At 46.1% G+C, this 16,578-nt stretch overlaps 2 protein-coding genes across 5 annotated transcripts in view; both read left to right on the forward strand.

Moving 5' to 3' along the window:
* Window positions 1-1,776, forward strand: part of GCK (glucokinase) — a 40,076-nt gene extending 38,300 nt beyond the window's left edge. For all 4 annotated transcript variants that reach the window (XM_053270040.1, XM_053270042.1, XM_053270041.1 and 1 more), the window contains one exon: window positions 1,508-1,776. In XM_053270040.1, coding sequence (XP_053126015.1) covers window positions 1,508-1,652 — 145 coding nt within the window. In that variant the 3' untranslated portion in view covers window positions 1,653-1,776. The remainder of the gene's footprint in view (window positions 1-1,507) is intronic.
* Window positions 1,777-7,174: 5,398 nt separating this feature from the next.
* MYL7 (myosin light chain 7) lies at window positions 7,175-14,590 on the forward strand. Its single transcript, XM_053270044.1, has 7 exons — window positions 7,175-7,315; window positions 7,916-8,026; window positions 9,132-9,207; window positions 11,788-11,892; window positions 13,289-13,367; window positions 13,558-13,606; window positions 14,392-14,590. The coding sequence occupies exons 1-7, from the start codon at window positions 7,313-7,315 to the stop codon at window positions 14,491-14,493; spliced, it is 525 nt and encodes a 174-aa protein (XP_053126019.1). The 5' UTR covers window positions 7,175-7,312; the 3' UTR covers window positions 14,494-14,590.
* Window positions 14,591-16,578: the final 1,988 nt, after the last annotated feature.

Genomic DNA, 16,578 nt, shown 5'->3' on the forward strand with positions numbered 1-16,578 from the left:
ACCATTCAGCTGAAAAATTACCCATTCAAATGCTGACAAGGAACACACATTATCTACGGTTGCAAATCAGGAGTAAACTTATCCTTCCAATGCCTCAACTTTAGGGAACTCTCCATGCTTAAAGATCCATAATTCTTAATACAAAGGAAAATCCCATAACCTGGGGATATAACCCGAGACTAGATAACAAAAACATCTTTGACAGGCAATGATTGCTGTAAGGTCATGTTAACAACAACCGTATGAATTTGGAAAGAGCACCTTAAAGACGGGATTCAACAATCCGCCAGATATCAGCTTTTCAGTCTGCATCAGTGTTCTCTCTAATGTTTTTCATCTGTGTGCAGAATGCATTTTGTTCTGGGCAGCAGTATCAAGATGGTGTGTGCCACATGATCTGGGGATCGTTGTGCATACAGTCCTGCCAAGCCAAAGCATTTTACCATGGTTGTCGCGGGTAATCTGGAAAGCGGAAACAGGATGCTGGATCTTTGGCCTGATCCAGTTAGTCTGTACTTGTGTTCCTATGGCAAATCATAATAATCTGATAAAACTAAATTGAGCAGTGGTCTTCCCAGTTCCATCTGCTGCTGGCAACGGGTGATAGCAATTGGAGAGAATTCACAAAAGCCACTGTCTGTTTTCTCCTTTGCCTGCAGACTAATACTACTAATAATATTTATATACTGCTCTTCAACCAAGTTTTGCAAGGAGGCTGCCCTCTTCTCACACACCTTGCCCAAGCAGAAGCCACTGACACCCTTCCCTGCCCCACCCCATCCAGACCACTTTTAAATTTTCACCAGGGGCATGTGGAAGGCAGCGTTTGATACTCTGCCTCAAGCACAGTCTTGTGGTAGCAAGCATGACTTGTCCCCTTTGCTAAGCAGGGCCTGCCCTGGTTGCATGTGAATGGGAGACTTGATGTGTGAGCACTGTAAGAGATTCCCCTCAGGGGATGGGGCTTACTCTGGGGAAAGCATCTGCATGCTTGCATGCAGAAGGTTCCAGGTTCCCTGTCTGGCATCTTGAAAATAGGGCTGAGAGAAACTCCTGCCTCCAACCTTGGAGTAGCTGCTACCAGTCTGTGTACTCAATACTGAGCTCTTAGGGAGGAGATCTGGCCTTGTGGTAGCAAGCATGACTTGTCCCCTTAGCTGAGCAGGGTCTGCCCCAGTTGCATATGAAAGGGAGACTAGAAGTGTGAGCACTGCAAGATATTCCCCTCAGAGGATGGAGGCGCTCTGGGAAGAGCAGAAGGTTTCAAGTTCCCTCCCTGGCTTCTCCAAGCTAGGGCTGAGAGAGATGCTTGCCTGCAACCTTGGAGAAGCCGCTGCCAGTCTGTGAAGACTATACTGAGCTAGATAGACCAATGGTCTGACTCGGTATACGGCAGCTTCCTATGTTCTCCTGCAGCAGCTCGTGCTGCCCCTGCCTAGCTTCAAGACACGTCTAAAACGGCAGCTGCACCAGCGCTCCATCATCTCCCTCCATTTTCTTTTTCCAGCTTCAAAGACCGGTTCCACGCCACAGTCAGGCAACTGACGCCCGGCTGCGACATCACCTTCTTGCAGTCAGAGGAAGGCAGCGGCCGGGGAGCGGCTCTCATCTCGGCGGTAGCATGCAAAATGGCCTGCATGATCGGCCAGTGAAGAGGCACTGGCCAAGGACCCTTGAAAGGGAAGCTGCCTGCCTGGGAAATGCCTCCCCCCAGTGCCAGGTTGAGTTCGCTTCGGAGTGTGCCGAGGAGCAGAACCGGCAACGGAAGGTTTTCCTGCAGGGAGGGAGGGAGGGAGCGGGGAGGGAGCAGCACTGGGTTCCTCTTAGCCTCTACCTGTAGGCCACACAGTAACCATGGAAACGGCAACCTCTCCTTTTGGTTCTTCAACGCTTCTCCACGACTGCAGTCTGGGGTTTCGGATTACTCGGCGGGGGGCGGGGGGTCTCAGACTTGGCTCCCCAGATATTGCTGGACTCCAGCTCCCATAATCCCCTGCCACAATGGTCCAACAATATATGGGGACCCAAGTCTGAGAACCGCTGGATGAATCAATAAAGCGGCTTCACATAGTTTGGTGGGGCTGGAGATGGTGGGTGGGGGGGCGATCTGAGAAGAGCATAGACTTTTCTTTCCTGATGTGCTCAGGATGCAGGAGACTGGGCAAAACTGCTCCCTGCTGGCATGGACTGTTGTGAAATATTTTTTCTCCTGCAGCAAATCAAATTCAGGGGAATAAAACATATTATTTATCAGCTGCCAGTGGCAGAAAATTCAGCTTTGGCAGGGAAGGATCTTGAGTGCATCTGTTCTCCATCATCTTCCTTTCACTTCCAAGACTCTGGTGTTCTCACCAGCTGATCATGGCCACTTCTTGTGTCAATGCACGCCTATTCTCTCAAGAAGAAGAGCCCAGCTGATAAGATCTGCATTTCGCCTCTGACACTTTCCACACTCTCCAGATCTTGGTATCAAATATCAATCATAGCTTTCAGCTTTCTAAGAAACTGTCAGTTCCAGAGAGTAAGATACAGGATAACTTTTATATGCCGTGTTAAGAATGAGTCATCATCAATATACAGAGGGAGCTCGTGACTACAGCAGAGGGCCTTATCAGGGAGCAGGCAAAAAGCACAAAATATTTTGTGATCCAGTCTTATCTGTTTGCCACCCTCCCCTAGCCCCAACTCCACTTCAATTTATTTGTTATTTCTCTGTGTAAACTGCCCTGAGCCATTTTTGGAAAGGTGGTATAGAAATCGAATTAATTGATTGATTGATGGATTGATTGATTGATTTCAAATGCTAGAAACGGAGAAATATGCCACAACATATATGGACCCAAAATAAAACATTGCAGTGCGGTATATTCCTGCTGTGAAGGAATTGGCATGGTGACAGTTTTAGGCACCTTTCCCCCTCAGAAGCAGAAGGGGTTGTAACTGTTTTAAGGGAGCATTCTTCAAGCTGAGACATTTCCTACGCTTTTCCCCAAGCCCTCTTCTCCCAGTCCCCATCACTGAGTTCCCTTAGCACCATCTATCTGATTGTCTGTTAACTCCCTCTGAGTCGACAAACATTCAGCTCCACTGAGTTCCACTGTGGCAGTATTTCAGGGGTTGCCCCCTTGGGGTTTTTCCCCTTTAGCTTTTTGTGAAACCAAGGTATCTGCAGGTTACCCAATATTTCTGGTACCTCCCTCTCGCCTACAGGGGCTCTGGTTATATGTTCATAAGGATAACAACATTTCCAGCTGTTTCAGAAATATATATAAGATGCTCCCTCCAGAAATCCAGTTCCGGATCTCAAATTGCTCAGTTGACTATATAGCCTGAGGTCTCCTGACGGGCTGGCTGAAAGGGAAAGCTGTACTGTAGTACCTGGTGAGAAGCAAAGGTAAAGCCTGGTATGGTAGAGTAATTGTAACAGATCTTCTGCTCGTGCATATCGTTTACATACAGGTATGGCTATGGATTGTATGATTCTCCAAGGTTTCTCGGCAGTTTCCTAATCCACAGGATAGTAAATTAAACCTGGGGGAAAGCCCAATGTGTGAGACATTGTGAATGTCTCTTGAGTGCTCTCTTGAGAAGGACAAATTCTCATCAGGGCTGGAACTGTGGAAAAATGGCCTTGAAGTCTCTCTGTTTCTTGAGATCAGGATGAAAAGAAAGAAAAGGTGCACCTCTTAAGATGACCTCTGCTGCATTTCTAAGGGGCTTTCCAGGTGGCGAATTCATAGCTCAACAATTATTTGTTTGGGGTCATTCATATGCTGCTCTTGAAGCTGAGTGCCTCTACTGCAGAGTATGCTGTATTTTCCCATCAGTTGTAGCAGAGTGAGCACATTCATTGCTGTTGTAACTGTAATGTGGAATGTGGCTGTCCAAGTGATCAACACAATTGTTCTCAGATACCCATGCCATGGTGTGAACTTTTATTTTAGATTTATTTTTTAAAGCAAATATTTACAGTCTGAGTCCTCGCAAGAGAAGGAATGCTCACATAGCCCTTTTAAAAATAAGTGACAAATTTAAGGCTGCATAGTGAACACACGTATGTTATTAAGATCTGTACAGACATCACACTGGAAAATGTAATATGTACATCTAATTGTCTGCAGCTTTGCTTGTTTCTGAAAATGTTGAAAGATGGTGCAAACAATTATGTGCTATCCTTTGTACATCACATTTGTGCTGAAAGAAGTGTGTGATGTTCTGCTTGTCAGATGTCACATCCTTTACATACCTGAGCCCCCTCCTGTATTTACATTCTCCTGATCCTGATTCCAGGTGATACAGTTGTTTGACCCAGACTTTCTTCTCACACTGCAATCATATTGTTATTTCCCTCTTCTCTCTCTCTCTCTCTCTCTGTCTCCTGCTATCCTGGTCTTGGATCCAGGGACCCTTTTGTATTAAAAATAATAAGAGTACCAAAAAAATTAAAAATATTATAAAACCTGCTCCTGTTCTTTGGCTTAAGCTCTGTGTGTGTGTGTGTGTGTGTGTTTTCATTCTTTCATTCCAATTTAGAGTACAGTTTGCTGTGGAAACGTCAGGTACAGAGCTATATGAAGGTACAGTTATTCATATATTCTGCTAAATGCAGGTGATCATGCACATCCTATGGGGGTTTGGGGGGAAAGTTAAAAATTTGTTTAAAATTGCCCGCTTGCCCATTTATTTTGTGGGCTGGGATACCATCATGCACCCATCATGCCCAATCACACAACCCACTTTGGTGTCCCTAGGAGCTACCCATGGGGAGCAATGGGGTGTTTGGAGTTTCCCCATTGTTCCCTAGTACAAGCTGCACTCACAGAATGCACACAGAGTGCCCTGCAATTTGCAATTCATTTTGCAACCCTGCCTTGAAAAACACTGCAGAAGCACACAGTAAAAGGGAATCTGTCTCTCCCAGCACAGAACCCACATTTCAAACACAATCCAAAAATGCACAAAAAAAGAATCACTGATCCAGAATCCCACAGTTGCCCACAACAACACTCAATTTCTATGATAACAAGCCAACCAAGAAGCAAGGAGATTGCAAGCCAATCGGAAGCCAGTGCCAGAAAATCAATCAGCAAGGGGAAAACAGGCTTCCAAAATGGCGCCCGAAACGCCAAAACGTTTCAATCAAAATTATTATTATTATTATTATTATTATTATTATTATTATTATTATTATTATTAATAATTCGATTTCTATACCACTCTTCCAAAAATGGCTCAGGGCAGTTTACACAGAGAAATAATAAATAAGATGGATCCCTGTCCCCAAAGGGCTCACAATCTAAAAAGAAACACAAGATAGACACCAGCAACAGTCACTGGAGGTACTATGCTGGGGGTGGATAGGGCCAGTTACTCTCCCCCTGCTAAATAAAAGAGAATCACCATGTTAAAAGGTGCCTATTTGCCAAGTTAGCAGGGGTAACTTGGGATTGTTTGATTGTAAAGGGATTGTTTTGTTCCAAACTCAAAACAGGTCCTTTATTTAGAGGACATTTTGTTTCAAGCTCGAAACACTTGAAACGGCACATCCCTACTGCGCACAGCCACCTCAAATGCATGGTACAGATAGGATGTGTCCTGCTGTGTGCAGCATCACATGTGAATAACTTTTTTCTGTGTTCAGATCTCTACATGTGTACAGTGTACACTCATCATATGAGTGTGGAACATAATGTGTGATGCCCTGTTCCCAGCAGCCTGCTAGCAGCATTGGCCCATACATGGCGTCTGCGCATGTGTGGTCAGCATTTGTGTGTGTGGTCAGCATGGTGTTGTTGACCACGCATATGGCGCCAATGCCACACACAGGCTACTGGGTACAGGGAAGCAGCCATGCGTGGCCTTTCAAGCAGCACAGTGGTGCGACCGAAATGGTGATGGGGTGGCAGAGGTGTAGGTAAGGACCTACATACCTGCTCCTTAAAACTACCACTCTGCTTCTCCGCCGAAACGCAACCCAAATAGTTTTGGTGCCTCTCTAATGGAGGTGCCAAAACGTTTCATGCACAACCCGTAAAGGAATGCTCTGGTGGTGCCCATGCGAGGAAGAAGGTGCTGGAGTCTGGTTGCTGGGAACCTGGGTTTGAGACTCACGCAGCATCCTACAGATGTTGCATAAAAAGGACTCCCCTTCTCTTCTACAGAACTACGATATTTTATAGCCAAGAGTGTCTATGCCCATGGAGTTCAGTGGGCTTATGTGCACCTGACTCTGAACAGGACTGAGCTGTTGGAATATCTCATATTTCCAGGTAAGGAAAGGGACAATAAGGAAATTGCAGGAGAAAGGTTGTCTCTGCAGATCATCCCCTCCTTAGGAATAGGGATGTGTGAACAGTTCGAGGGGGGTTCAGTTCTACGTTGAACTGGTTTGGTTTGATGGTTCTGGGGTAGAACTGACCCCCCCTGTTTGGTTTGACCTCGAACCGAACCCCCCGATGGTTCAGGGGGGAGCGATTTTTGGGGGAATTTTTTTTAACCTTTAGCCCCTTCAGGGGGCTCTCTCTAGGCTGCAGGGGTGGGGGTTTCCCCACAAAGGTTCCCCCTCCCTCTGCCGGCCTCGGTAATCACTGCCACGGCCCATTTTAACCCTTTTTTTGGCCATGCCAGGCAATCGCAGAGGCCATTTGTGCATGTGCGGCGGCAGAGAAAGTGGCCACTGCACCAACATACGGAGGCCCGAAAAAGGATTAAAACGGGCCACGGCGGTGATTACCGAGGCCGGCGTGGGGAGGGTCTGCTTTTCAATAGTCACCTGGGATTGATACTGGAGATCCCAGGCCATGTGGAAGGATTGCCAACCGTAGCTGGATTGAATAGGGCCAGTTGCTCTCCCTCTGCTAAATACATGAGAAACGTCTATTTCGGGCAGCAGCGATACAGGAGGATACTGAAAGGCATCATCTCAGACAGTATGGGAGATGGCAATGGTAAACCCCTCCTGTATTTTACCGAAGACAACCACAGGGCTCTGTGGGTGCCAGGAGTTGACACCGACTCGACGACACACTTTAGCTTTTACCACTTTAAAAGGTGCCTCTTGCCTGGTTAACAGGGGCAATAGAAAACTCAGCTTGGCCAAGCAAGCAAGCAAGTCTTCTCTCTGCAAAGACTGGAATGTGCAATCATCCCGGCCTTATCACTCTCGGGGTATCGGAACGAGGCCTGCCAAGTTTGGCTCTCTCTCGCCACCCTGTTCCTGATTTAGCTCACCGAGTGATAAGCTGTGGGATAAAGGCTGAGTCCTCCGTGCTGGGCTCCGTCCAGACCTCCTTTGCTGCGCAGGACATCCAAGATGGTGAGTACTTTGTGCCTCTGATTCTGGAAAGGCCTTCTTGTGATACCTTCTTCTTCTTCTTCTTCTTCTTCTTCTTCTTCTTCTTCTTCTTGGGGGGCAGGCAAAGCTAGCAATTCAGTACCCCTCTCCCTGGGAGTATGCCCCACTGAATTCAATGGGAATGGGCTCAATTCAGGTGGAGGGGCAACTGCCCCCTCTTGCCCCCCGGACGCCCATGCCAACAAAGAAACAAACAAATTACAACCTCCAGGATGATTTCAATAGTCACCCGGAAATTCATGTCGCTTCCTGGAGGCTCCAGGCCTGTCCTGTAGGGTTGGGATCCATACAGGCCATTCATGCTTTGCTCATGATGACCTTCTTGACCGTAATGACCTTCATGGCTTTTACATGAATGAAAGGCAGTTTATAATAAGCTCTGCCCCAGTAAATGAATACAGTAAATACAGTAAATGAGTAAATGAATACAGCCTGTCTACGGCAGGTGAGGCAGAGCTTCCAGCAATTACTGATCCTGGCTGGCTTGTGGTGCGCTCCTTGGCTTGAGATGAGCAGGATTGTTATGAGCGTAGTCCTAGCCCCATTCTCTCTGTCTTTCAGGCCAGCCGAAAGGCCGGAACACGAAGCAAAGCAGCTGCAAAGCGTGCACAGAGAGGCTCTTCCAACGTCTTCTCCATGTTTGAACAGTCACAAATCCAGGAGTTCAAGGAGGTGAGGGAGTCTGTTTTCCCGTTAAAGCAGAAAGCAGGGAGGCAACAGCAGGAGAGAGGGCATGCACATACCTCTAGCCTGTGGGCAACCCAGAGGCATCTGGTGGGCCACTGTGTGAAACAGGATGCTGGACTAGATGGGTCTTGTGCTGGATCCAGCAGGGCTGTTCTTATGTTCTATGGGGCATCATTAGGGGGTGGTCCATGGGGCACGGACAGGCCCCCACTGAATTGCTCAGAGCCCTGACTCTCACCAGCCACCTCCCTCTTCCGTGATCTCTTCCAGAAGGGAAGTGCACAGAGCCTGGGAGAGAGCTCTCTCCTCTGCTTCACCTTCATAGGTGCTGTATTAGAATATTAGAATTTTCTTTTAAGGTAATTATTCTTGGGGAGAAGTATTATTGCATTTAATTATAAGGCGGCGGGGGGGGGGGGCGGGGGCTGTGGAGGGACAGGTTTCCAAGAAACACAAGAGAATTTTTAGTCATGATGAGCCACATTTTACTGGTGGACGTTTTCCATTCAGAGAAGCAAAGGAAAAAAGGAGTTGATGGCAGGATGCATGTTCCAGACAATCAGGGTTCATGGTCATGTAGTCAGTGTGATGCTGCTGCTGCTGCATCCTAGAGCAAATCAAAGCTGGTTTCATGACCATTTCACAAAGTCAAAACAGAGTGAGGGCCTCTCAAATTGTTGCCAGAACCAGAGGAGGGATATTTAGCACAGGGTCAATTTGTTGATGAAATATGACCTCCTCCCTGTGATTTTGGATCAAGCCTCCCTTTTAGTTTGCTATGTAAATTTGTGAATAGTACTAATGCAGACAGGGAAGAAGAAAGCCAGTTTTAAATCAATTCTCTAATCTAGCCACTGTAGGTTTTGCATTTGACTCAAGACAAGCCAAAACTGATACACGCATTATCCATGAATGCTAAAAGCCTGCTGGACAGAACAATTACTTTTTTCTTGCACTGGAGAGATAAGAGCAGAACTAGAGTCCTAGATTCCTGAGGTTGGATTGGTAGAATGGGGTCTTATTTATCTCTGTGTGTATTAAAACTGTTCAAAATAATTCAAAAACTTAAGTTTATTTATCTTTGTCTAAGGCTTTCAGCTGCATTGACCAGAATCGTGATGGCATTATCAGCAAATCAGATTTGAGAGAGACCTACGGTCAACTTGGTGAGTGATTCCAGTTAGCATAAAATGGTACTCTGTGCAAACTCAGAAGTTATCTTTATCGAACAAGCAGCTACAGAGAGAAATAGTGCCAGGCAATAGTGGGACATTAAGATTTAAGATGACCAGATTCTGTTAAAGATTGTAGTCCTCTTGACACTGGATCCTTCCAGACTTCAAAAGACGGTCTGCAACTTGAAGATCTTGCCTGCAAGTTAGAAGCAAGGGCTTGGTCTGCCTCCAGGCACTCCTGCAGACTCCCATCTCGTTTCCCAGCACAAGCTCAACAGTTATCTCATGCAATTTCACAGCGCCATCTGCTGGCCATTTGCAGGCAAACTGTGATGAAAATGCAAGTACTTTCAAAGTAGTCTCAAAAGACTTGATTTTCATTACGGATTGCCCACAAACTGCCAGCAGATGGTGCTGCAAAATTGTGCAAGTCCCTGCTAGCCATGAGTTTGTGCTGGGAAAGATGCAAGTCTGTGGACACATCTGGAGGCTGAGTAAGCTCTCATTTCCAATTTTCAGGCAAGCTCTTCAGGTCATGCAGTGTGTGTGTGTGTGTGTGTGTGTGTGTTTTGCAGTCTGGAAGGATAAGGACTCACTGGCAAGTCTGATCCTATTAAACAGTTAAAATGTCCAGATTTCATTCTCAGTTAAAAGCACAGAGAAAACATGTTAACTCTACAGCTGGGGTACATAATGGTCGCTTGTATAGAAAGTGACATATTAAAAGTCTTAAGATCAGCTAATGAGGCCCTGCTTTGTAAATTGTCAACTACCAGGAGCTTTCACAGATAGCAAGCTTTACCACGGGTTTACTGCGAGGCTTTACTGTGAGTTCGAATTTGTCCACACACAAAAAGAAGAAGAACTAGGCAATAATGAGCAATGAAAAATCTGAATTCTGTGTTCCCCAATGTCTTGCACGGACTTAGGTGCAAATCCGGCTGATGTGCGAACACACACCCTCCATCCTGATCTAAAAGCCCTGTCTGGAAATGCTCCAGCAACAAAGTTCAACATTCAGAATAACCTTCCTGTCTGGAATACAGCAAGAAGCAGGGGTGGGAATCTGCTTATCTGCAGAGCTGCTGATGACGTGGCAGAGGTGCTATTTCTGGAGCTGGGAACACTTCACTACTCTTCAGCTCTGGATATACTGCATGGCGTCATTTTAGATAAACAGTTTCTTGTCACTGTCAGGAGGGAGCAGCAAAGCTTCACTTTCTTTCCAGTAACGAGGCGTTGATGAGCATGCTGATGAGCATGTTGGAAGCTGCTTCTTTCTCCTGGTGCAGAAAAAGTGGTTTGCAAGTGAAGGAGTTCAGTGGCACAGTAAGGAATGTACAGGAATCTGCAAGGTAGTAATAGGCCAGGTAGGGATGGGGGCCATATCTCAGTGGCTGAGCATCTGCTTTGCATGCAGAAGGTTTCAGGTTCAACCCTCGGCATCTCCAGTTAGGATTGGGAAAGACTCCTGCCGAAGACCATGGAGAGCTGCTGCCAGTCTGTGTAGACAATCCTGAGCTAGATGGACCAAGGGTCTGACTCAGTATTTGGCAGCTTCCTATGTTCCTATAAATCCCTGAATGAAGCTGCAATCCATTGCTTGGGCTGATATGACCATAGGCATTTTTCTGGAGAATATTACCATCTTTATCTGAATAGAAGATGACTCTGCATTTAAGATGACCTCCTTGAAAAAATAAAGGTTAAATACAGGTAAATACCTGTATTTACCCAAAGGAAGAGGACTCTGGAATTAAGATGACCCCCCCCTGCCCCCAATTTCTGTCATCAAAGAACTTGGGAGAAACCTAACCTTGGATTCAGACAAATCCTATAGCCTTTGTGTCTGTGCCAGAATCTTCTGTGAGGGTTGTAGCCATTGTTATCCACACTCTGGTAATATCCAGGTTAGACTACTGCACTATGTTGTATGTGGGGCTGCCTTTGAAGACTGCTAAATAACAGCTATTAGTCCAAAATTCAGCCGATAGACTGTGGACTGGGACGGGGTGAATGGAATGTTTCTTGCAGTTTGAGAACAGTTTCACAGGCTCTCGGTTCATTCACTCCCAATAACAATTCAGAGTGCAGAATTTAACTTGTAAAGACCTCCATGGTTTGGGATGCAGCTGTCTGAAGGATAGCCTTCCTCCATACCAGGGATTCCCAACCTGTGGCACTCCAGCTGTCACTGAACTACAACTCCCATCATCCCCGGCTAAATAAATTGTGGTTGCAGATGATGGGAGTTGTAGTTTAGCAACATCTGGAATACAGGTTGGGACCCCCTGCTCCACACAAACCTATCTGGTTTCTAATAGCATCCATACAGGGCTGGATCCAGGCCTGAAGGGGCCCTTGCGAATGTTTTGGTAACTTGCCTGGAGAGCAGGAGGCCGTTGGTTCGAATCCCCGCTGGTGTGTTTCTCAGAATATTTCCCAGAATATGGGAAACACCTATATTGAGCAGCAATGATATCGGAAGATGCTGAAAGGCATCATCTCACACTGTGGTCGCCAGGAGTGGACACCGACTCGATGGCACAACCTTTCCTTTTTTTTAAACAGGAAAAATGAACGTGAAGGATGAAGAGCTGGAAGAGATGTTGAAGGAAGGGAAAGGGCCAATTAACTTCACTGTCTTCTTGACACTCTTTGGGGAAAAGTTGAATGGTGAGTGCTGCCGTGCCCTAAGGCTTGTGAGCAATTATGATGATTCATTACATTTCTGTCCCACCTTTCCTTTGCACTCTTATCCGGGTTCTTTCCCTGCTTGTTATCTTCACAACAACCCTGTGAGGTGTGATGGCTGAGAGAATAGACTGGCCCAGCGTCAGCCAATGAGCTCCAACAACAACAATAACAAATAATATTTATATACCGCTTTTCAACAAAAGTTTCCAAAGCGGTTTACAGAGAAATAATAAACAAATAAAGATGGCTCCCTGTCCCAAAAGGGCTCACAATCTAAAAAGAAACATAAGATTGACACCAGCAACAGTCATTGGAGGTACTGTGCTGGGGGTGGATAGGGCCATTTACTCTCCCCTTGCTCAATAAAGAGAATCACCACATTTAAAAGGTGCCTCTTTGCCCAGTTTGCAGGGGTTAGCAGGGCTTCAAGTCTGAGTGGGGATTTGAACCTGTGTTTCCTCCCTGGTCCTAGTCCAGAGCTCAGCTCTAACCCCTGCATTGCACTGTCACCCCACCAATCCCCAGTGCTTGGGTCTTGAAAAGGCAGTACACAACATCAGTGATGATACTTCTTGCCCTGGAAATCTAACCCAAGAGCTAATCAGGTTGTGTTTTGTTTATTTTACAATGACTACAACACTCAAATAGCCACCTAATGGCGCAGCGGGGAAATGACTTGATTAACAAGCCAGAGGTTTGCTGGTTCGAATCCCTGCTGGTATGTTTCCCAAACACCTATATTGGGCAGCAGCAATATAGGAAGATGCTGAAATACTGTGCGGGAGGTGACAATGGTAAACCCCTCCTGTATTCTACCAAAGACAACCACAGGGCTCTGTGGTCACCAGGAGTCAACACTGATTCAATGGGCACACTTTACCTTTTCAACACTCAAATGACCCCAAGGCCATGACACCCCAATTCTGTGCCCTTCTCAGTGATGTTCCATCCGTACTTCTGAAGCTTTGCTTCTACTCACAGCCTTGTAACAAGCTACAGTTACGGTATATGAACACTTCTATTTCAGGACTTGGCTACACACCATCCAGCAAAATCACATGGTAGAGTCCTTCCTCGACAGTACCACTTTGAAACAGGATTGCCACCTTTTCCCTGGCAAGGCTTAGAAGTTGCATTTGTGGCAGAAAACAGATTGCCAGCTCTTACTGAAGTTATTCCCAGAGGACCTCCCCTTGCTCCAAATCCCCCTCCCAAATATTTTTCACAATATCAAGCCATTAAAATATCTAGGATTGTTTTCAATAGATTAAGTCTGATTCCTAGAAACGCCAGGGAAATCCTAGAGGGTCTGGCAACCCTAGACAGAACTGTAATAAATGCAGTGAGCAGTCCAGGTCTTCTTTTCTCTCCACAGGTACTGACCCAGAAGAGTCCATCCTTGCTGCCTTCAAGCTCTTCGACCCCAATGGAACTGGCTACGTGAACAAAGAGGAGTATGTATGGGACTGATTAGCTCCTTTCTGGGTATTGCCAGCTGGACCCAGCTGTGTTCTTCTTCTCTCCTTAGTCACTGGAGGCCCCCATTTGCTTGACAGAAGTCAAGTCTTGGGTGCTTGGCAAAAGTCAAGTCTTGGGTGGTGTGTCTGAGCACTGACTTTGTGTTTTTCCCCACTTGGTTTCCAGGTTCAAACAGCTCCTGCTAACTCAGGCAGACAAGTTTTCTGCTGAGGAGGTGAGGCAACCCTTCTTGGCATACCACTGGCAACAGCTGGCTCCAGATTTCAGGCCCAGATTGGGCTCTGGCTGGGTCCTGGGATAGCTGTTCCAGCCATCACCACATGGAGGCTGTGGGCACAGAGATGGTCTCAGGAATCAGTGGCAGGCCCTCAACAACAGCCCAGCGATGCTGACCACTGATGCCAACCCTGCAGCCACTAGCTGGAGTTTTCGCTGTACTTCCTCCCTAAATCCAGATTTGCCTTTAGAAGGAATTTTCTTACACGTAGATCAAAGGGCTCTTCCAGATGGCAATAAAAGAGCTTGCCAGCAAGTTGAAGGCTAGAGCTTACTCAGCATCCAGACGTCAGCTTTTCCAATACAATCTCTCATGCAGGTCACACAGCCAGTAGTGATCTTGCGCAATTTCCGCAGTGCCACCTGCTGGCCAGATCTTGCTTCCTGTGATTAACCCACCACTTTTCATACTACTTTCCCAACAAATTGGGGAACGTATGCAATCTGCTGTTATTCTACTACCCTAAATAGTTATCCTTGTGAGTGTTCACTTGTACAGTTCCTAGGGTTGCAATGGCACACATTCCAAAATAATATTTTAGCTTGTAATCCTTACAACAATTTTGTAGGGGAGGTCAGTAGGCATAGCCCCCCATTGGAGAATCCTAAGGGGCTGAGGCTTTGGAATAGCTTGCCTAAGAGGGCAAGACTGCTAGTTGTTGGACACCAGTCAGTTAGTAGTGATCACATCCTTACCCCTTCCTTATGTTTCTTCTTTCCTAGGTGGAACAAATGTTTGCTGTGGCTCCCATCGATGTAGCTGGAAACATTGACTACAAATCTTTGTGCTACATCATCACACATGGTGATGAGAAGGAGGACTGAAGAACTGCGACCCAATTCACAGGGTGCAGTGACCACTTGTGCAGGCAGTGCACTGCATTGCTAAAACTTCTGCAATAAAAGGCACACTGAGAAAACATTAAGGCTCTGAGTGTGACAATGTGAGAATAACCATAAGTGAAGGCAGACATAACATGGGGCAGAACTAGAAGTGTTTTCACTCTGTTCAATCCAAAGTACGTCCCCACCCCCCGCCCGGCTTGAGTTCTACAAAAAGAATGTTTGTAGCATGTTTGTAGCAGAAATCAGCTATGGAAAGAAGCTGCTGATTGGCTAGCACCTATGAGGTCACCAAAGAAATTCCCACCCAAACTCCTCCAAAAGTATAGTTTTAAAAATGAATACGGCAACAAATGAAGCAAGAAGTGGAGATATACACATACATACACATACACATATTGGTTTGTTTTTTTAAAGATAGGTAGTCATCCAGCCCAAACCATGGGGGGAAGGAACCAGAGTGCCATCCAGACAGCCAGTGATACATCTTTCTCCAGCACTCATCCTCAGGCACCAGCAACCTGGCTTCCTGTGATGCAGCAGGGAGGAAGGATCTTCCCCAGAACTCAGAATCAAGCTGATCTTACTGTTTCACTGTAGATGGGGTATAGCATTTGCAGTTATTTGTGCCATATTTCCTGAGTTCCTCCTCCAGCAGGGAAGATATAATATACAACAGACACTCTGAAAATGCACGGGCAACTGCTCTTTGGTTTCTCCCATTGTTTCAATCTCCCTATCTCATTCTGGGCTCTTCCAGAGAGGATGATTTATTCCAATTTCAGTGCATATTTTGATTAGAGAACGATGTAGCAAGTCGAGCACATTGCTGTTCTAGTACGATGTGTGAGTTCTTATCGCCACCTGCAGACAATCTGTGGAAAAGTCAAGTCTTTTCAATAGTACTTTCATTTGAACTTGAACAAGGCATGGATTTTTCACAGGTTGTCAGCAGAGGGCACTAAGAACTTATGTGACATACTTAAATGTCGTGGACAACTTATTACCTCTCTTGAAAATTGCACTGAAGTTGGTATAAATCACTGTCTGGAAGAGCCCTCATTCTCCTCTAAGTATCTTGCCTACCTATGACTTATTTATTTTTGTTTTATTTATTTGATTTATTGTGATCTCAATATACCCACAAGCCATCCTTCGGTATTTATTTTGGAGTAGCAGCAGGTGGTCTCTTTGGTTCTTTTACATGGCTGTGAGTTTGGAGGTGGCCATGAAGTGCTCTTATGGAGAAACAATGGAAACCAAAGTAGCAAGCGAAAGGGATTTATCTCACATGATGACTGTACAAAGATTTATCATGTGAGATGATTTACCATGTTAAATTGGTCAGAGTTGAGCTGTAATCCGCTGTCAAAGTGAAGCTTAGGGCCAAGTCAGAAGTTAGAACTAGAAAACATACCCAGATCAGTAATCACTTTTTTAACCCAGTAAAATATGAGTAAACCTGAAGCTTTTATAGTCCTTCCAGTGAAGAACTATAGAGGAGAGGAGAGCTGGTCTAAGAGGAGAGCTGGTCTTGTAGAAGCAAGCATGACTTGGCCCCTTAACTAAGCAGGGTCTACCCTTGTTGCAAGGATGGGAGACTTGATGTGCAGGCACGGTTTCCCCTCAGGGGATGGAGCCGCTCTGGGAAGAGCAGAAGGTTCCAAGTTCCCTCCCTGGCAGACTCTCCAAGAGAGGGCTGAGAGAGATTCCTGCCTGCCACCTTGGAGAAGCTGCTGCCAGTCTGTGAAGACAATACTGAGCTAGATGGACCTATGGTCTGACTCAGTATATGGCAGCTTCCTATGTTCCTATGTCCTATGAAGGGAGCCAATGACCAGCCTGCGGGATGGACTCACTTCTGTACTTGGGAACTTTTTACTGTGTGGCAAGATATTCCAATTTGGTATAGCAGCTATGCACAGAAATGTGGGTTCTCTGTCATAGCCTTGGCTGCTCCTGTGTAGATTCTAGCCTAGGAGATGGCAGGGTTTCTGAGTCAGAGTGTTCTGGGGCTTAGAGTTTGGTGCCCTGCATGTTTATGTCTTTTCCTTCTTTCACACTGAA

This window comes from Hemicordylus capensis, chromosome 8, assembly GCF_027244095.1.
Source record: "Hemicordylus capensis ecotype Gifberg chromosome 8, rHemCap1.1.pri, whole genome shotgun sequence".
NCBI lineage: Eukaryota > Metazoa > Chordata > Lepidosauria > Squamata > Cordylidae > Hemicordylus > Hemicordylus capensis.

What these genes read in the sequence shown, in the direction of transcription:
- MYL7 (XM_053270044.1), top strand. An exon ending in AAATCCAGGAGTTCAAGGAG is followed by an intron (nt 8,027 to 9,131) that starts GTGAGGGAGTCT and finishes TCTTTGTCTAAG; the next exon opens with GCTTTCAGCTGCATTGACCA. An exon ending in CTTTGGGGAAAAGTTGAATG is followed by an intron (nt 11,893 to 13,288) that starts GTGAGTGCTGCC and finishes TTCTCTCCACAG; the next exon opens with GTACTGACCCAGAAGAGTCC.